Genomic DNA, 22,783 nt, shown 5'->3' on the forward strand with positions numbered 1-22,783 from the left:
ATCGCACCTCCCGCGACAAGCACTTATCAAACGTATGCATCCCCACTTCCCACCAACATTGGTACCATTTGAAAGCCTAGTTCTAAACTTCATTTCATTAAAGGAAAGGTTTTTACCCCAAAAATAGGATTTTACAAGGATTCAGAGACACTTCTTCAAAAAATAGGTAGTTACGCTATAGCCATTTTTTATGACTATAAAACTGTTAAGTTGGGATTAATCGCTATCCATCTGTTAAAGAGGACACGTGAGATCTTTATTTGGTTTTATAACCATAAAAATTGGTCTAATTGATTCCAGAGGTGAGCCCAAAGTGAGGTCTATTTTCAAGTCACATTTATGGTAAATGTTAATCATTTATTTAGAAATGAAATGTATTTTTCTTTAAGGATATTTATTGGGCTTTCAAATAACACCAATATTGTTGGGGTACCATGATTGTGTCAGAAGAAAATCTTTAAAGTTCGCGTCGCGGAAGGTGCGGTTTATTTGATGTTGAGTGTATGTCAAATTCCATACAAAAACACCGGTTATCGTTATAATTACGGTCAAAGTTAGATGATGCAACTCGGCCTTACGGCCGGTTCACACATGTCTCCGTTTTACTGTTCCGTTTTATCGTGTACGTTTTTTTTTCGTCGATGTATGTATTACTGTATACAGAATACTGCGTCATGTGTGAAGTCGCTCATACAACTACATACGCCATCGACGAAAAAAAACGTACACGATAAAACGGAACAGTAAAACAGAACATGTGTGAACCGGCCGTTAGTCGTCAACAAACACATAGGTAATATAATTTTGTGGAAGACTTGGAATGCTTACATTGCAATTAGATTTCTATGTATTGTCTTTATTACATAACTTACAGTACAGTTGAATTCCATGCAATCCTACAGTTAAAGTATTTATTTACTAGTTTTTGCCTTTAATAAATACTACTGAAAAGTTTCATCAAAATCCGTTTAACGGGTATAATTCTCTTCACAATCACTCGTCATTTCAGCCGAAAGACGTCCACTGCTGGACAAAGGCCTCACTCACTCTAATAATATTAGTATAATTGGGATTTGCATGGACATTATAAAACTGGTAAAATAATCAAAAGTGTTATTTCTAAATTGACTAATCCTAACATTTCCCATCTTATACTTTAACTCCGAAGTGAATGTAGTCATACATAAATAAAATTATTTATTTTCTTTCTTCTTTTTCTGGCCTTGACATGAGTTAATGAAACATAAATTGCTATAGGTATATTTAACAGTAATTTACTATCATGATTGCGGTGGATGCGGTGAAGAATTACTTTAATTAATTGCAATGACTGTAATGGATGATTTAAATGGATGGGATCTCTATTTTTTGTGAGTAAATTGGTTTTCCATCGCATTGGTTTTGACTACCTATCTTTGGCTTTGCTAGCAATCGTTCGTTCGTTCGTTTCAGCCGAAAAACGTCCACTGCTGGACAAAGCTCCCCCAAGGATATCCACAAAGACCGGTCCTGCTCCGCTCGCATCCAGGCACCTCCCGCAACCTTTACCAGATCGTCGGTCCACCTAGTGGGAGGCCTGCCCACGCTACGTCTTCCGGCTCGTGGTCGCCACTCAAAAACTTTCCTGCTCCAGCGGCCATCAGCTCTTCGAGCTATGTGCGCCGCCCACCGCCACTTGATTTTAGCGATTGCTAGCAATATTTTAGTGCAATTCCCAAAACTCAAAGACTTTAAGGCTACTATCGTACCTATTACCTACCTTGTTATTATTAAACTAATCAACCAAGAAACTAAACTATCATACAAAGACAAAAAAAGGCTTAAAGTTATAGATATTCTATCTATATCAGAAAGATGTATCTTATCTTTAGACTCCACAATTTTTTATCTTTTAGTGGCAGTTATGACCTACCTAAATTAGGCTAAGGTAAGCGCACCAGTCATGGTCACTTTAAGGCTAAGATTTCATGTTTTTGTCCTACAATCATTGAATATATTTAATTTCATTGAAAACTTTGTTGTTCTTAATTTTGTACTAAGGTATGTTTGATATACCGGTGGTATTAAATAGCATTTATCTTTCATAGTAAAATTAGGAATCCCATTAGGAAACTCCATTTTATATTATAAATAGCTTGACAATAAACTTATCTCACATTGGAAATAAATAAAAAACTCGTATTACCAAATCTTAGTACATTAATATAAAGTAAAACAACTCGCCTGTCTAAAGAAATTTTGTAAGAAATCTTCGAAAAAACGCCGCGTGTGCTTGAAGTAATCACCGTTTTGCAAATGGGCGACACTCAAATGTAAAACTGAGTATTATAACAGTAAAATGTCTAAAGGCCATGATTTAGTATTCCCATTTGTTTTAAAGTACTGGTAATACATGATACGGGAGTTTAAAAAAAGTATTCTTCATTGGGGCACTGTTCATTACTGGTGCGTTTACCTTATTTACTTTTTATTTTAAGTTAATACTTATCTACACATACGTACAGTGTTATTAGCATATTCTGCAAACAGCAGCCTGTATGCAGATTCATACAAAGGTCAAAAGGATGAACCATCTCTGACAAAGCCTTCAAAATACAGCTCCCAGGAGACGCGCTGCAGTAATAAACGTTTAGTCGGTTCAAAATTAACTTAGGTCGGCTAGGATTAACCTCGCTCTAGCTAGCTCTGTCTCTATCATCGCTACACTAATTGACAGAGAGACCTAATCCTTATTTAGGCAAGAGTTTACAAGGGGACTTCCAATTTCTAAATATATAAAAGGAGAAACTGACTGACTGACTGACAGATCAACGCACAGCCTAAACGGCTAAACGTAGGCACTTGAAATTTGGAAGGGACGTAGCTTAGGTACCGTAGAGGTGCACTAAGAAAGGAATTTCCGAAATTCCCACGGGAACGGGAATTAGCGGGAAAAACGGGATTTACGCGTACGAAGTCGCGGGCGGCCGCTAGTTGAATTCTATAAGCTAAATAATAACTTGTTGCACAAGTGCCGTATGATGAAACCACGCTCAAAACGGGTTTCAAAATTGAGCTTAGATTCAAGTCTGACATAGGCTACCGTTTCAATGTTTTGTAAATCTTATACGACGGGTGTCAAGCAAAACGCTATGGAATCTTATGAAAATTTTGCAAAATTCGTGCCTAGGCCTATCCAAAGGCTTTTTATCAGTGAAAGGGTAAAAGGAAAGAGAATAAAAACCATAATGAAAATTAAACCATAAAGATTCAGTGGTCCAATCGACATATTATTATGAATAATTCAATTTGGCTCACTGTCCCTTCTGAGTGGCGGCGCCCTAATTACGTAAATACGACCATTATCCTGCACATAGCTTAAAGAAAACAGCAAGATCATTTAGTTTTCATAGGGGTCACTCAAAAATTAGGAATTGATGGTGAAAACGAGCCTTATCTACCTGAAAATGAAAACATGCAGATTGACTAATTTACAGTATTTCATGTTTTCCTATTGTTTTTATTAAGACAGTTATCTGGTCGGACAAGGCCACTTGATTGAACAAGATCCTCACCAGGCTATCACTGTAGATATTCGTATATTATAGGCTAGCTGTTCTCCTTGAGCTACATCTCAAGTGGAAGGTAAACGCGCCTATCGCGGTCGCATCGTCACGATCGTTTTTAACTTTGTTTATTTGTTTTGATGATTGCCGTCCACAATACAACATGCTGGATAGAATAAAGCGATCCAAGCTCATTTCCTTTAATCAATACTTACCTCGTTTTGCAAAGGAACAGATAAATAGTAGAAACTATAAAGTATGTTGCGCAGTGCGTCTTTTTCAAATGAAAGCTAGTGTTATGTAAAAGTCTTGTAAAGGATTGAAACCTTCGCTTGTAGACATTTTTTTCGTTATCGATTTGATCTTTGACGACTTTACTTTCGATGTTCACTACGAATAGGTATGTCATTTTGGTAGACTCGAATAATGTGACTCCTGAGTCTTTCCGTGGATGTCGTATAAATAAGGAAATTACTCGTTAACTAACAAAATATACCTGTATGGCCACTTAAGTCCTCGTTCTTGCATTTTGATTATAGTCTAGGAGCCTTAAAATGTATTACGATATATTACAATACTACACTATACAGGGTGGAAACGATAGGTGATCTCAATCGATTATTACTGATCCTGAAAGTGCTTCATGAACTTAAATTTTCAATGGAAATATTGCATTTTCGGATTGTTACAGTTTATTCTGTGACTTATTATTTCATTTCATTTATTTATTCCAAAAACAAAATACACTGTATAGGAAAATTAATTGTTGATACCGTTTGAAAGAGCTCGTGAAGCACTTTCAGGATCAGTAACAAGTTTTTTCGATATCTTGTACAGTTTAAAAATAATAGAATGAGATCACTTATAGTTTCCACCCTGTATTAGTAATAGTTCACACCAAAACAGGAAGTAGTAGGTAAGTATTGTTACTATAGTATAACATAGCTATTACTACGAGTATCTTGTATTTCTGAGCCATCAATAATTCGTAAATACAAATTAAGTAGGTGACTCCGAACCAGAATTGGAGCAGCCGACTGAGTCGACATTTTCCCACGAATCAACCAAACTTCCATCTTTATTAATAAATGAAGAGCCCTGAATTTTTTACAGCGCATTTGACTTCACTGAAAGACAGGTTAAGGTAATTTTCAAGGTAGGCTCAACATCATCGATAAGTGGCTATGCTCATCTAATATAATAATAGTAAACAATTAAAAATAATAGTGATTGGCATTACACTGGTATACATCTACTAGCGGCCGCCCGCGATTTCGTGCGCGTGGATCCCGTTGTACCCCCTTAGGGGTGGAGTTTCGTAAAATCCCGTCTTAGTGAGCACCTACGTTCTAAAAGGAACCACCAGGCACGAGACCCCTAGCATTTGCAGTTTTCATGATGAGTCAGTCAGTGACCTTTCGCAGATGTATGGATATTTATCTTAATGTCTGATAATACTGACACCGTTTTCCATTTTGACATAGCATAGACAATTCTTTGGATTCAAATTACTGGATTTTTAAATATCCATTATTTCACAATATTAATAGCTAAACAATAAACTAAGTAGAACATTGGACAACATGATAACGTAACCATTACTATCAAGAATAAATAACAAATAATTATTAATGGTGTCACTAAATAATTATCTATCATTTCATATCGCTGACGCGTGGTTTCGTAATGCCCTAGCAGCTGTCCTTTCGAAAATTTTCACCTCACATTAAAATATGGAGTGACAAATGCCACATTTCCCATCCATAACGGCGTGGTCTGTATTTAACTCCGGCCACAATTACTGGTTTGTAACGGAACTAATCGCTCCTAACACCTTCATGACAGAATGCATGATTACTTTGATTGGTGCCACAACGGGCGACGGCAAGCTGCATATTTGATTACGAAAGTTCGAAACAAATGATAGGGCATCACTTCATTGTTTATAGTATTACAGTTAGAAAATGATATATCAGTTTTACCACTGAAATTGCTGTTTGTATAGATAATTTAACACAAAGTATTTTTTCTGGAACATGTAACTTGGTGTTTTCCTAGGAACAACGACAATAAATTTTCTTGTAATGATATTTAGGACGTGCTGCTTTTGAAATTATGTTTTTTGTAATTACAATTGACAATAATATTTCTTTCAAGAGACTTTTAATTTAAACTTTTGAATTACTCTAAATCATCTCTCTCAATTTCTCTTAACGACCTATTATTTAGCTTAGAATTAAGCTTTGTTCTCAAACCATTGAATAGCGATATCTACCACAAAAATAGAGCTGGCCATATAGGTAGCGCAGTACAAAAAGCATTATACGCCACGCTGCATGTGTCACGGCCAATCTCGCCCGCGGCTAACAATAAAGGCAGGACAATGCGGGACGCGCGCGCAATATCGAGTAAAGAAGAGATGTAGATAGATAGTATATAGACTGGTTGTAGAACATGGCAGCCTGTTTTACTATAAAATTACTGCTTTGTAAGTATGGAGAATGCAATGAGAGCTTCAGTATGTTTTTTTTTTTCGTTTTTCTAATACACGACGATAAAATCATCATAATTTTAAAATAATAAAATTTGTACACGTTTTGATATAAAACTTCGAACTAAATGAAGAAAGAGTGGAGAAACAGAGCAGGCGAGATAGTGAAAGCATTATACGCCACGCTGCATGTGTCACGGCTAATGTCGCCCGCGGCTAACAATAAAGGCAGGACAATGCGGGACTCGCGCGCAATATCGAGTAAAGGAGAGATGCACAACTAGTAGCTACTAGTATGTAGACTGGTTGTAGAATATGGCAGCCTGTTTTTCCTATAATATTGCCGTTCTGTATGGATAATCCAATGAGAACAGAACTCATTATTCAGTAATGTCAATGTTTTTGTATTTTTCTCATTCTTCTTCGTCTTATTCGTTACGCTCTTATAAGAGCGGTCGTGGTCACGTTGAGGCGTTGTTCACATCGTTTGTAAAGGCGGGATATCTACCACAAAAATAGAGCAGGCCATATAGCGCAGTACAAAAATCAATATACGCCACGCTGCATGTGTCACGGCCAATCTCGCCCGCGGCTATCAATAAAGGCAGGACAATGCGGGACGCGCGCGCAATATCGAGTAAAGGAGAGATGCACGACTAGTATGTAAACTGGTTGTAGAATAGGGCAGCCTGTTTTTCCTATATAAGATTCTATATGCAGAATCCAATGAGAATTTAAATTTTTTAGTTTTTCTAATCATCATAATTAAAATATGAAGAAAGAGTGGAGAAACAGAGCAGGCGAGATAGTGAAAGCATTATACGCCACGCTGCATGTGTCGCGGCTAATCTCGCCCGCGGCTATCAATAAAGGCAGGACAATGAGTGACGCGCGCGCAATATGCGCTCTTTGGTTGGTAAATCTGACTGTAGTAGACAAATCTAATCTAAAAAGCTGTGGTTAGGGTTCTTTTTCAATCCACCCTAAGTTAGACTCTGGTTGAACCTATAGTATGGAAATGCCATTTTAAGCCCGTGTACGTCCCGGTTTAACTTTTTTGTAATAAAGCCCATAAGATTTGAGAAAAAAGGTCTATCTCACTGGTGCATATTATTTAACCCATTGCGGTATTTCGGGTAATTTTAGTTTCACAGTGTGAAGTGAACCACGAAATTGAACGCCAAACGTTTATTTGACCAAATCAATCAGGTGACTTGCAGGAAACAATATCTTATCGCGTTTCTTTAAGCCCGGTTTTCACCAATGAGGAGCGGAGCAAAGAAGAGTTTGGAATCATTCGTTCGTTCGTTTCGGCCAAATGACGTCCACTTCTGGTCAAAAGGCCTCCCCCAAGGTTTTCCGTAACGGTTCTACGCTGCCCGCATCCAGGTTCTTCCCGCAACCTTTACCAGATCGTCCGCCCACCTAGTAGGAGGGGCAGGCCTCAAGCCCGTGGTCGCCACTCGAGATCTTTTCCGCCCCAACGGCCATCGTCTCTACGAGCTATGTGCCCCGCCCCTGCCACTTGATTTTAGCAATTCTGCGAACTATGTCGATCACTTTGGTTCTACTGCGTCCTCATTTCTGATTCTATCACGCAAGGAAACTCAGAGCATAGCCAGCGGTGCGGAGCTGAGCAGAGCGGTGCAGTGCGGAGTGTGTTTTACTTTCCTTCAAAGACAGCAATAGACTGACAGCTGACAGCTACGCACAGCTCAAACATCTTCTCTCGTCTCCGCGCCGCTACTCCTTGTTGAAACCGGGCCTTATTACCGTCTTTGTTGGATAAAAAGGGCAGGTTGTATTTCTTATATTTTACGCGTGGTTGTCGTAAAAAGTTTTTAGGATCGCTAGTTCCCAGAGTGGGGAAGGATGAGGTGTAATAAACAACTTATTGGTCGTGCGACGCTCTCGCGATTAATTCTCGGGCTGAGCACAAGGTGGCGCGGGGGCGAATTAATATTATTTATTTTGAAAATAATACTTTTGCCGTTTTTTATTGCTCTAAAATAGCGCAGTTGCCCGAAAGTGATACCATATTAAAGCTCCGGTCATAAGATTCGTTTTAGGAACTAGAAGATAATATATTTACTCGTATGTTACTGGAGAATATTGTACAAACAATATCCAATCAAATCAAAAGTAACCTAAAGGAACAATGCAGATCATGATCACGGATCAGGATCTGATAGTAGGTATACAAATTTTACATTTTTATTAAAAAGACAAATAATGATTTGTTTTTAGAACAGCAAATATTTAACATTATGATACTAACTGAATAGTATAATTGTGTGATGCGATAAAAAAAGAAATCATTGCATATCGCTTTCTCCTGTATTTTACGAACGTTTCAACACACTGCGTTACCAACCTACTTGCTTATCCTACAGGGACAGAGAGCTGGTAGAAGAAAGCGCGTGTGTATCAGACGTTGCAAATGGATGTGTATCAATTAATGCCCGCTGGCATGAACTTCGCGATATGCCTGTCTTAAGTAACAGACAGAAAACCAGCTTTCTGTTTACACGGGACTATTCCCACCTCTCGTTCCCACCGCTGCAACTCCTGTGTAGCCAGGGTCTACAGCTTGACCGCCAATAAAAACCCAACTAGTGAAGGTCAAGTTTGTCCCGGGGGAAAGTTAAACTGTCATTGGACCCTCAACGAAATTAATCAGAAGAACTCGAAGTTAAGGTTTTTTTTTATGCATAACAAGGCAGGTATTTGACCACAATCGCACCTGATGTTAAGTGGGATGCAGTCTAGGATAGTCTAGTCTAGGTTCGACTTCCCTCCATCGCAAAGCGGATAAGCTTCCTGGTTAGTGAATAATTTTGGGTATAATTACCTTTGCTTAATAGGGCGAAATATATTTCAATAAATCTTCTCGTCTATGGTTTTAAATAGCCAGTAACTGAGGAAACTTGGGTTCAGACAGAGAGAGACATATTGACTAGACAACCACAAACCAATTAAATGACTTATTTAGACAATTAATCGATTTACAAAAAGTCTAAGTATATTCCTGCATATTACTGCGTACTTTTTACAGTCAGTTGCGTGTCTCGACGCAGTAACAGAAGACGCACAGTCAATTTTAGTAAACTTGGCCTTAAAAGACACAGAAAGCCCAAACTCACGTACAAAAAGTATTTTTTCCTACTTAACTTAAACACCTGACCATTTTTAAGATTTTTTTTAGAATACTAGCAGCAACTTGTAAATAAAAATTTACTAATAATCCCGTTAGCCCCTCGTGGTAAGTTAAATATACTTGTGTTACGAGTGGATTCACCATAATAGTGGATCCGTGGCGGGATTCGAACCCGCGTTCCTCGGATCACGAGTCGGCCAGTTCGACCCCTTCACCGTTCGGCTATCGTGGTGAATCCACTCGTAACACAAGCATATTTAACTATTTAACTATTCAGATGAGACATAAGAACACCAATTAGTTCACTATCTTCAAGAACTAGAAACTATGTATGGCTGATCTTACAATGGACAAATAAACAGTGAAATGGTTAAGTGGGACGTAGAATGGACTAAGTGATGTAGTCCGAAGCTGTGAAGATGCGGTGCGACACATGCCTGGTGAGATGAGTGCGGTCCTCTGCGCGGGCGCATCTAACAGCCACGATGCAGATGATCCTGGTGGCTGGTGGCGGGTGAGTTGTTCATAGAATAGAATCATCATCATTTCAGTCATAGTAGTTTTAATTTTCCACAAAAACGGCACGGTACTTCGTAGACGTAGTAAGTTTCGGGTGTTCCCCGAAGAAACCGCTACGGGCGTTCATGTCCCGCCCGTCATAGGATGTCCACTGCTGAACAAAGGCTTTCCCCAATGATTCCACAAAGGCCAGGTAGCGACCTGCATTCAGCGCCTTCCTGCTACCTTTATGAGGTCGTTGGTCCATCTTGTGGGTGGACGTCCTACGCTGCGCTTTCCAGTACGTGAATAGAGTATACGATGGTAGAAAAGAATAAGTATATTTTATTGTACCTACAAAGTTTTTTATAAATGTGTACCTTCATTTTAAGTCAATATGTGAATACACGCTCGCCAATCCGTTTTAATGTAAAACTTTTTCTTGTGTTGTTAACGAGACCTTTTAACCCATTTTTAAACATTATTTAAACCGTCTACTTATTTAACAGAGAGACACACAAGAAACACAGAGGGAAATAAACAATTAATGCAAACCGCACATCTTAGGCTGCATCTCACTTAACATCAGGCGTGATTGCGGTAAAATATTTTATCTGCCTTCTTCTGCTTAAAAAAAGTAATAAGTTATTGATAAAAATGCTAAAAGTAAACTATCTATTGACGCAGGTCGCAGACTAATAGTTATTGGTCAGTTCCATTGTATGGCACACCCAAAGCTATCTTTACAGTAATTTGGGTCATCACTCCATCACATAGTCCCAGTGCGGATTGGTGGAGGGCACTTTATTGACCTAACTACCCTATGTGACCTGCACTATACACTAGACAGCGTTTCTTAACCGTTTTTGTCCACCGACCCCTTAGTAAACCTTTAAGAACCTTTAATTAAAAAATGCAGCAAGAAATATCGATTACGAGACATAGGCTGCTGACCCTCATACCTAAGCTCCCACAGGTTAAGAAACACTGGACTGGAAGAATGTCTGACCTGCTTGAAGTTGCTTCACTTTACTAACTACAAAACCGTACCTCTAGTACGAAAAACTTTCGAGTTCGTTTCGTTGCGTATTCAAAGTGTCATGGAAAAATTTTGTATGAAAAATTAAACAGCGCCCCCTAGGGCGGCTATAATATAGGGGGCGCTGTTTAATTTTTCATACAAAATTTTTCGATGACACTTTGAATACGCAACGAAACGAACTCGAAAGTTTTTCGTACTAGAGGTACAGAGCAGTGACTTCTTACGATAAGGCGATGAAGCAAAATTACTGTTCACGCTTACATTAAAAAGCTCTGATTCCAATAAAAAAACTATCAAACAATTTAGTCCTCGCTATTAACTTTTCTCAAAGAAACCAGCCAAACGGTTGGCCAAACAATTCAAAACATCCGATCGTAACTGTTTTACGATTATTTACCGTATACATTTCGGTTTTTATTCAATGCGCCCTAACCACAGAGCTGGCGTTACGTAACAGAAGCAAAACGAGCAATGAAAAACGTATTCGGTTTATGGTTAGCCCGTCACACTCGTTGCCAAGCGAGTCCAATGCCAAGTTATGAAGGATCAAAACGCCAAGTCAGTAAGCTCGCTGACGGCTGAATGGCGGTTGTAAACAACTTTTTTGATGACTATAGACTTTTGTTTTTTTTTCCGGCACAAAAACACACTTTTACAAATAAACAGAAAACTGTTAAAATCATTAGTCACCTAAACATGATTTAGGACGTTAATTTATCTTCAAACTTATAGGAAAGTCAATACTTTCCTTGGCCCCATGGCCTTGGAACTATTCATGAAACTGAAAAGCAATGGACAGTGTCAATTACGACCTCAGAATCAGTAAAAAAAAGAAGAATCAGTAAAAAAAACTTGAAGATATGTTTTGAGGTCCCAAGAGATTGCGGAATTTCTGTTACCTACATCTGATTAGATGGAAACGTTTGGTGCGTACCGATTGCAACTACGACGGAAACTTTTCTGTCCAAATTAAATTCTACTATTATTTCAGTATTGTAAAAAATTGATTTTAGAAAGCTTTCACAACGTATTTCATAAATATTTTGTCACTGGTTCGAATTGCTTTATGTAGGGCAAAAAAAAGAAATGACAGATTAAATTCAATTTTGATAATATTAGGTATGTATAGTAGGTATAATGATTGAGTTGGAGTATAAGTTATACGACGTTTTTCACTTACAATTATTTCAAAACTTATAGTAAGTAGCGTAACAGGCAAATTATTTCAAATCGGCTTAAAAATAGAAAGAAAGAAAGAATAAACATTAAATTAGCCTTATAATTAATCTTAATGATAGTCAAGCTAATTCTTAATGTTTTGTGGCATTAGCGAATTTTCTTATGCGAGTTTACTAATTTCAGTATTATTTGCGTAATGTGCAGCTATTTTCAGTCCCATTTTATAGCAAACCTGAAAAGCGCCCTCTGTCGAAGTTTTACTGAACGTTTTATATTTTCTTCTCTTTACAACGCCATCTAGTGCAGTTTTTCTTCTTTTTCTATCATGCCAGCGAACCCAAAGCGCTGTGTGGCGCCATCTATAAAACTTTTCCAGAACCATCTGTACAGCGCCAGTCAACGCCATCTAGTGGCGTTTTCACGTACTAAACAATTTTCCGAGCTGCTTTTCATAGCAGCACCCTTAACTGAAGCTTTTCCATTCAGCAACAGCTAGCGCTGTAAGCGGCGCCACCCTACCAAACTCTAGTCTTGCTACCCGCCTCTAGATGTCGCACCAAGTATGCAGTATTTGTATCGACTTGCTTTCAGTGCGAATCACCAAGCTACCTCATACCAAGTACTACATACGTAAGAACTTTCATGACGTCATTCGTGCACAAAGGGGTAGAATTGCTACTAGAAAAGCCTGGCCCGGATATTTAGATGGGTTATTTTGGCTTCAATTTTGTAATCTTTGGTAATGGAATGAACCCTCCTTCATGCTTCTTTGTTTAGTGCTGTCCTCATTTCACGATTTTCATCTTCAAATCTAGGATTGTATTCTTCAAGGTCGTTCTGGAAAGGCACTTACGAACGCGGGGTTTAATGAGACTCGAAATTATCGATAATTTACGCATAATCACAGATGTATAGCAGAAATCAGATACAATTACGACATCTGCATCGTTTCACATTCAAATTGACTGCTATGGAAAATTGTCGTTCGCAATAATTGGATAATTGTATCAAAATGATAGTAGGAAATCACTGGCAGGGCTCATTGCATTTTATCCATCCATGTAAGTATGACAGGTTCACAGAAACTCTTAATTAAAAAAGAAGATAAAGCAAGTTTCAAGCATGCTATCGAAATACATGAAGGTTGAACATCTTGATCAGCTAAGCTTAAGAAGGAACAGTAGTAATCGCATGTAAGTAAAAATAATATGGAAATAATAAAAGTGTAGGACCAGGTAGCTATTAACAGGTATATAAAAGAGTTTGATAAGGCACTTGCTAGCCTTTTTTTGTCACTGAGTTTTAACCCAGATAAAGATAAAGAATCTCTTGTAATATGAAAGGCAACATCAGTTTCTTGGGAAAATAAAATTTTCTTGAAAGTGTGTGCTTAATAAAGTTTATTTGTGTGTATTTACATATTTAAAAACCTCTCCTAGATCCTATTTATATTTAGGAATTTGATATAAATACCTATTGTTTATCCTTATTGTTTAACGCTGAAGTGCCATCAATATAGTAATCTTTCTTTACCCTTAAATAAAACAAGTTGATGGAAAGCCCCGAAGATTCCGAAGTCTAAAAAAGTATTTTTAAGAACCTTAGCTGTGAATTGGGCTTCCTCGAGTATAGAAGTATAGCATGCCCTTGACTTGCCACCCTATTTATGTAGAGGAACCAGGTAAAGAGAGTGAAAGCCTTACTAATGAGTGTTACGCAATGCTGTACCTTTTTGCATATTTTTTTATGCATTCAAGGCAGTTATTTGACCACAATCGCGCCTGATGTTAAGTGGGATGCAGTCTAGGGTGGTACATATCTGCCCTGTAAGTGCCTATTCACTCTCGCCTTGAAAAGGCCCGCTCTCCCCGGTTTATTTTTGACATAGTTTAAGTCGAATTGCGAATAGATTGGCGAAGTTATTCTAACTTAATTACTTATCTGAAACATTACAATAACGTATGCAACTTACTCAATTGGTCTGAAGACTAAAGATCCAATTATGTATGGTTTCAGATAAATAGGCTTTGACTAATTGGATTTGTGCGTCTGACGAGTTGTTTGCCGAAATATAGCGAATGTTTCTTAGCATAAATAAATAAATATCCTTGGACATTATACACATAGCTCGAAGAGCTGATGGCCGCTGGGTCAGGAAAGTTCTTGAGTGGCGACCACGAGCTGGAAGACGTAGCGTGGGCAGGCCTCCCACTAGGTGGACCGACGATCTGGTAAAGGTCGCGGGAGGTACCTGGATGCAAGCGGCGCAGGACCGGTCTTTGTGGAAATCCTTGGGGGAGGCCTTTGTCCATCAGTGGACGTCTTTCGGCTGAAACGATTATACACTGCGCTTCTTGTCCCAAACTAAGCAAAGCTTGTACTATGGGTACTAGACAACGCATATAAACATACATAAATACTTTTTTTTATAAATACATACTTATTATACATAGAAAACACCCAGTCCAACACAAAAAAATATGTTCATGCACACAAATGTTTGTACTGTGCGGGAATCGAACCCGCTACCTCCGGAATAGTAGTCCGTTTCGAACCACTACACCAAACGGCCGATAACTTGCTATCTTATTCTAAAACGGTAGATGGTCAGGATTTGGGACTTTTCGTTATTTCATTTCTTAACATTAAGAGCAAAATAACATACGTAAAAGCTTTTGCACGTAGTATAATGTAGGGAGTGAGTTGCTATATTACATTCCCTACTGATTTGCGTTGAGAGGTCGGATCTTACTCGGCGAATGTTACACAAATTCGCTCGTTGGTTCCTTATGTATATTCCAAATGTAACGTAATAACGATCTTCATGCCCTACATTTGTTTATTCAATGAAATAATTTACCTACAGGTAGAATCATCGGTTTTTTAACAAGTAGGTACAATTTTTACTGTAAGCCCTCTCAACTTTGTCAGTGAAGGTAGTTCAAGAAAAGCGTTGTTCTATCTTTATGTACGATTATAAGTGACTATGATTTTTAAACATTTTCTTGTGTGCACTAATTGTGTGTTTTCTTTTTCAGGTAAGTCATTTTTGAATACATCTAAGCATCATTATTCTACGGTTCCGAGTTGCAGAATGGTATGTACTAGAATAAGTCGACACAAACACATACGTAAAGTCGTACGTATTTAGACATTAGAAAAACCTGTCACCATAACCACTTTGCGAAATCCGCACCAACTGCTACGAGAAGCAACGAGAAGCAACGAGAAGCAACGAAAGTTTACCCCGCTACGAAGTGATGCTACGGCGTAGCGAATATCGCGACCGCAGCCACTGCGGCAGCTGGCCGTAGCCATGCGGCCGTAGAACGCATCAGCAAACAGGCTTTTACCGCTTTTGTAAGAGTGAGGTTTTAATAAACACGTTTCTTTGAGACCGGTTTATTTAAAAAGTTTTACAAAAATTTTACTGTTCTTGGGGACTCATGAATTTAAGTTTTTTTTTACTTTCAATTGCCAAATGTATCGCAAAAGTGAAAACTATGACAAGATCACTTTCTTGTTAGAATTTTCACTTTCATGTTTGTCTTTGGAATAACCATAATTCTCATCCTTAGTAAATAAAACATTACATTAAGTTGCTATCTCAATAATATACCTTCTTGAATTTTTTTTAGATGGTTTTAATTAAAAAATATAAAAACATTAGTTTTCTCTCTGTGCTGGAACTTCAATTAAATGTAAATTGCACCTTTATTCTATCAATAACACGTTCCATGTATGCAGTATTGCAGGATTGTAAGCATAAAATGCAATGGGACTTAACTTTTCTATGATTTTTTCCCTCCATTTCAATTAATTGCTGCATTTACCTCGAGTCGTTAGTAGATGGTTATTGTTGCCATTGTTGCGCTGGAAGGCCTAGATGGCAGCACTGTTGCTCATTAGGTCTCAGCCTCCGCCACAGATTAAATGCTAGTCGACTACCTTTCAATTTACCTTTAAATATCAACCCTCTACCGCATTTCAACTCACTTCCAGTTGAATGCAATTTGACGCACAATTTTGCCATGGTATTTTGTTAATCCAAAGCCATGTATTCATTAGGCAACATTTGTTGATAAACACTATTTATAAACTGTTCATAAACAATGTATCATAATGTTTCATCATCTCTATAAACAGTTTATAAACAGTCCATAAACATAGGTGATGAAACATTGTTTATGATACATGTTGCCGTGCTCCCCGCTATGAGTGGAGAGCAAGTGTGGACGGCCAAGTTTCAGAAACCTGTGTTTATGGTAAACTTGTTTCACACAAGTCATAAACAGTTTATTTATCAACAAATGTTGCCTAATGAATACATGGCTTTACATTCACATCTCGTCGTTGACAGGTTGACATTATTGCATTGTTTAGTATTATTCAGACGCTCAATTTGATCACTTTTAGTTGAATGGCATTAGCAAATTTAGGCTCTCTTTAACTAGCGAAAAACTAATTTTACTCACACTTTCACAACCCTGCTCGATCTCATAAAGTCCCTACAGGGATTATTGCATCAATTAGTCTAAACAAATAAAGATAATTTAGATTTTTTTTTATTTTCAATCAACAATCTATCTATCTACTCGTATCTCTAGCCTAGTTATTTTTCTCTAATTTCTCCAAGTCTGCATAAAATTTTATTTGATTGCCAAGTAACTAAAAATTACAACGATGAATATCGCTTTATTAGTTATCAGCCGTTGCAGCAATATGAGGTCGGCAACAATCAAAAATATTGCTTTAGGAAGTTACGAACAGTACGAAATATCGTGCGGTTACCACTGGGCGTTGTCAAAACGGTTTCAATGTTTCACAATAAATTATCAGTCGCTGTCACTCGATATTTATACACTGTCACTTGTACGCGCAGCGACGACAAATTGGGTGTTATCTTCTCGCACAGGCCCTACGGTATTGCTAACTACTCGATGACATGTCGGCGAAATATTGCGTGACTAGTGGTGTTCCCCGCTAAAATATAGAAGTCAAAGTTGCAAAATCTAACGAAATAAATAAATATGACAAAAAAGAACAATCTGATAAAACACAAAAATGATTTTCATGTTCAAATCATGATTAGGAGGAAATAATATTATGAGATTAGCCGATGGATTTTAACTTCTGATTTTTAGCACGTCATAGTTTAGGCAATATAATTTATGATGGTCACGTAATTTATGATTCTTCTCTTTTCTATTTATTAAGGACAAGCTTATAATATCTCTAACGTTGCCTACGTCAGCAAATCACGGCGTCTTGTATCCACAATCAGTCACAGTTGTCACTTGATATTTCCTCCGCGTCACTCGGACGCAGCGTGACGATAAATTAACGGTTATCGTACCGCTCCGGGCTGTGACTTATCGTCAACAGTTCGTCAAATGTGATTTATTAATCAGCATCGGGACTGTGTTAGCATACTGTTAGTTGAATTTTTGGGCCATTTTGTACAGCATTTTTGTAGCTCATCTGAAAAAGTGTCAAAAGTTCATAATTTATTACGGCACATTGTTTTTGCTTTTACTGTGATTTTACCCTTGTTTGCGTTTTATTTAGTGATAAAGTAGGCACTATGAAGCATCCCATCGATAGGCAAAAGTACTTACATAAAATAGAATTCGGAACCTTAGAAGGCAGAACAAAAGTGAAATATCCAAGAAGCATATCCGCTTAAGCAGGTTTTTAAAGTTTAGTTCAAAGCATCGATTTCATTCTAAAACTTCAGTTACTTTCTTAATTTTTATCTTATTTTATAAGAACATACGAGTAATCCAGATACTTGACTAAACAATTGATAAATATATAGATTCCAGAAATCGCTTGATGACAAGCATTTGAAACAAACGACTCGATTCTTAACAGGATCGATTCTGAACCAAATTGGCTCACGTCAGCATGTGCCGGGTAATGCCTGTGAAATCCATTGTCTAGGTGCCCTGCAATCGTGGCACAGGAATGTAGATCGGGACAGATTCCAAAGACTTTAGCACTGTACTGTTATGTACCTATGTGCAATTAAAAGAAGAACATTGCTTTATGGGTAACTAGCTGACCCGGCGAACTTTGTTCCGCCTTAATAGCAATAAATAAGCAGACTTTTTTTTTATTTCGAACGGGATAAAAAGTATCCTATGTCCTTCTCCTGGCTCTAAACTACCTTCCTGACAATTTTCAGCTAAATCGGTTCAGCCGTTCTTGAGTTATAAGCGAAGTAACTAACACGACTTTCTTTTATGTACATATATAGATAAAAGTTGCGAGTTGATTCGACCCACTTACTGAACATTAATTAGTATAAGGGCCTATTTCTCGATCTCCGAGTAAAGTTTTATTACTTAGTATTTTACTTCCTGATTACAAATATTGGTAATTAAAAATAAGAAGCAATTATAATAATGCAAAAAATAATAATAATAATAAAATGTTTATTGCCATTAAATCAATGTACAGAGTATTCTTATGACTAGCGGCTTCTGCACTAAGCATAGCTTGTGTCGCAGGAGCCTTTTAGTTTTTACAAGAAGATCTTTACTTTGGGGTCTGAGAACACACAAGTCAGGCAATTTATTGCTATAAGAAATTAAGATTAAAACAATAATAATAGTAACAAAGCTTACATTAATGATAATGGTATTAGTCTCTATTAAAGGATGACAAGTAAAATTACATCTTGTAATTATGTAGGTAGGTATAGGTATATAATTAAAATCTATTTATTATTCTTATTAATAGCGTCATAGATCTAATAAATGTCTTGGTTTCGTTGCTACTTAGTGACTAAGCAACGAGTAACTTGAACGAATGAGAGATGGTGAACGAAGCTTTCATTTATAATTCTTTAATTGAAGATAGGACCTTCTATATTTATTATTATAATGGACCTTCTATAATTAAATATCTGTTTAATCAGTTTTCAGTTAAAGTTACTACGTCAGTGATATAAATATCATGTTTTTACGAGCATTACTTCAGTGATATTAAAAAAGACCTGACCGAATACGGTAGCCATTGAACCCACGCATGTGACGAACTAAACCACTACTAATTAATGTGGTGGGGTGGATTCAACCGCACGTGGTCTCCGATCGATGGCTACACTACTACTAATGGCATGACAAAGAGTGCTCAAGGTACAGATGAACCTTTTGAAACGTTTGAAACAGACCACTATACAGATGCCAACAGATTTGAAATTTTAAAGCCTGTCAATGTCGCTGACAAACAAAGCCATCGCTGTGAGATAAACCAGTAACGTCAAGATCTGTGATTGTAGCTACGTTCAGATTTTAACTTGAACCTTAGTACAAAGTCTCATAAAGCACAATATTTATACATAACGGCAACCAATGACCTCGAGGCCGAAAAATAAAATACAACCTCGACTGTTTTTGCCCTATTCTAGAGGAAAAAAAATAGTACTTCTTCCTTTTTAAGGCAAATCTCTTTCGACATCATGCTGCCAGGGTTCGATGCGTAGGTTCAAAAGTAGGTACATAGTATTGTCATTTAAAGATTGTCGTTCTTCTGTATGATATGTACTCGATGCTAAAGGTAAATTATAGATAGTTACGCCTATGGAGCGTGGTTGATATAATGGAGATGACGTTGCTAATGCCAGGGGATACGACTTTAACACATTTTCCCCTGGGACTATTCCACTATTCAATGGCCGATACACCATTGGCGTAAAAATACTAAGTTTAAATGGTACGAATATTAAGAATAAGAAAATTTATAATATTCATTACATTATGTCAAATTTTCAATACATTTTCTTATTAATAACTAGCTGACCCGGCGAACTTTGTTCCGCCTTAATGGCAATAAATAAGCAGACTTTTTTTTATTTCGAACGGGATAAAAAGTATCCTATGTCCTTCTCCTGGCTCTAAACTACCTCCCTGACAATTTTCAGCTAAATCGGTTCAGCCGTTCTTGAGTTATAAGTGGAGTAACTAACACGACTTTCTTTTATATATATAAGATAGTCAATTGCAGTATCAATAAGAAAAAAATACAAAATAATCACGTCCAAATAAATATGTTAACTAAGACTAGTGGCATATACTATATTTAAAATGTCAGTGATATACTTACTTTAGTTCCAGTTTCAGATATTACTAAAATTTCTATCTAGAAATTAGGTCTATCTAGACCAGTCTGGATGCCAGGTACATGCAAAGAGATTGCAAACTTATTTTACTTCACTACCCTTCCTTTTAAAACGTCCGTTCCATTCGCCAGAATGTAAACTCGCCTACAGTAGCATACGCTGACGGCCACCATCTATCCACTACGAATAAATAATAGAAGCAACCTACCATAAAATCTGAGCCCGACTACGTAGTACGAGTAACAAATCGAAAACGTATTGGAAAATTGAACAATGCGGCTATCGTTGCGAGGTTTATTCTGTATACGTGATCAGTCAGCCGAGCACTCAGATGTTCCCGCAATTTCAGACGGTAGCTAAAAGCTTTTACGCTTTTTTCTTTGTTTATTAAGTTGTATGTCACTGACATGTGGCAGGCCCCGGCTCCGCTCCTGTCCGACCGGTCTAAATAAGGAGCTTTTAACCGGATAAAAGTTCCGGTATTTAAATAGCAAACGAACGAGTGGAAGCCATAATTTTGACAAGAACAATTTAGACGGTAACATACTAATATGCACTAAAAGGAAGTTTCTTTCCAGGCATTTATTTTTCAGTATCCATTCGTAGATCCAGGCCGTGTCAACCTTACCTTAAGGCCTGTGGACACGACAACGCTACTGCACCGCCACCGCATTGATTGAGTATAGACTTGATAACACTATACATATAGTATAAAACAAAGTCGCTTTCCGCTATCTGTCCCTATGTATGCTTAGATTTTAAAACTACACAATGGATTTTGATGCGTTTTTTTAATAGATAGGGTGATTCAAGTGGAAGGTTTGTATGTATATTTAACACCCGTGCAAAGCCAGGGCGGATCACTAGTGATCGTTAAATTAAAAAACTACTACGTTGGAGCGATAGCGATATGGATGCAAACTCGAGTGGGTTTGGTACGAAGACTGTGTCGTCTACACGGGCCTATAGTTCGATTGGAAATATTCCTGTATTTTTGGCTTAAACACGGTATTTAATGCAAGTTTTCAGGACCGTAGCACTGAGATAAACGGGAACCCTACACGAAGTAGATTTTCCAGTAATGAAACTCATTTTCAAGTATATCAAAATCACGGTTTTTCAATCTGCATGCCTGAAGAATGATAAATTCGTTGCAAAAATAAAATAAGTAATCTTTTGAAAAGTCTAAATCCATATTTAAACATGCAGTTCATTTTAGACAATTAGGTAACCTAGCTAGCGAAGCTAACGGTATTTTCAGTGGATGGAAAATCGTAGTGTATCTCGAAATAAGGCTAATGCCCACTCTTGTCAATTTGGTAAATGCTAGTCCAAACTTAGATCATCCAAAAATGGCTAGCGCTGGGAAATCTGCTCCCAGGCGAACTAAAATGATCAAAATAGCCATCTGCTTGGAAAATCGTATTCAGGAAGTTTCAGACTCGACTCTGAAATAGCGTTGCGAGAGATGTCCGTGGTAAAACATGATTTATGCTGTTAATAACTAGATTCAAATTCCGCTAATGGAATAGTCAGATTTGTCTCAGTCTTCTGTTCTCAGTTGCTAAGAAAACATTTGAGATCCGAAGAGGGAATATAAGTTAAAGTTTAGTTACAATTTCTTCTATGATTTATAATGTTTATTAAATGAAACTGACATACTAATCACTACAGCATCCAGCATCGTCAGTAAAAAAATAATGGCGTCAATCACAAACTGAATAACAGTCAACTTGCTGAAATGCAAATTGAAAAATTGAAAAGCCAATGAATATCGCAACTTCGGCTTATTTATGGTAATTATCTTTCTGAAACTTGACGCTGAAATATCTTTGGAGGGAACATTGTTTGTCTTTCAAGTTCGGCTATAATGTGCTCTCTGTGGAGTAATTATGGTTCACCGTTTACGAACAAAATGCCATTTGATAAACTAAAGTTATAAACTAAACACAGTCTAAATTTTTAAAGCTGGTTATACACAATACTTTGTGACGGCACTAGTGTGGTGAGGCGCGTCGTTTAGATGTTAATTTTCAATAGCCGTGCTGGTGTTATGCCGCGCCTTGCCGCATCGTACATGGGAATATATAGCATGTAGCCGCTGCTCAAGTCCAGGAAATGGTTGCAGGATTAAATGGGTTTATGTGAGATGCTTGGAGCTCTGTGGTGGTTCTTTGGTAGAGATTACTGAAGATGAACAACCCACACGGTCGTATGCGGTTGAATCGCCACATCATTCATTATGTCCATTAAGTTTCATTTGATTGTAACATACTTGGTTAGCGACCTAAGTTATTTGTTGACTATTTGTTCCCGCGTAGAGGATTTTAATTCAAACTTATTTAAAGAAGAAAAAAAAAACTTAGTAAGAAGTCGGAACATGTGAAAAATCATAGTAAAATCAAACACTTTTTCCTTTAACGGATCTAGTTATGACTAACCATTCAAATAAACTTGCATCTCCTCCACTTCTAGAGAGGACGAGTTAAAAATATTCATCGGAATACTGAAAAATAGTGCTGCTTGCATTTTTAGCTATCGATGGAGAAAAATTTAACCACAACTATGAAAACAGTTGAAAATGCAGTATTATAAGTAAAAAATCACAATGGAAAAATATAAACCTACACTAAAACATAATGATAAGGAAGCGGAATGCAAATAATAGCATTAATATGATTTGATTTTTGTGAAGCTTTTGATGCACACAATTTTGGAAAAAAATTGACATCTGTTGATATGTTTT

At 37.4% G+C, this 22,783-nt stretch overlaps 1 protein-coding gene across 3 annotated transcripts in view; it reads left to right on the forward strand.

Moving 5' to 3' along the window:
* The window catches only part of shaker (potassium voltage-gated channel protein Shaker), a 466,602-nt gene that overhangs the window by 244,178 nt on the left and 199,641 nt on the right, over positions 1–22,783 (forward strand). Inside the window, exon 1 of one of the 3 annotated variants that reach the window (XM_028321155.1) lies at positions 9,664–9,707. The exons of 1 other annotated variant lie outside the window; for it this stretch is intronic. In XM_028321155.1, the coding sequence (XP_028176956.1) occupies positions 9,679–9,707 (29 nt within the window). In that variant the 5' untranslated portion in view covers positions 9,664–9,678. Of the gene's footprint in view, positions 1–9,663; positions 9,708–12,980; positions 13,106–22,783 lie in introns of those variants that run through there. One more of the 3 variants, XM_028321154.1, reaches the window with a different exon arrangement.

The sequence above is a fragment of the Ostrinia furnacalis genome, unplaced genomic scaffold, assembly GCF_004193835.3.
Source record: "Ostrinia furnacalis isolate ACB-3 unplaced genomic scaffold, ASM419383v2 OfSCF7471, whole genome shotgun sequence".
NCBI lineage: Eukaryota > Metazoa > Arthropoda > Insecta > Lepidoptera > Crambidae > Ostrinia > Ostrinia furnacalis.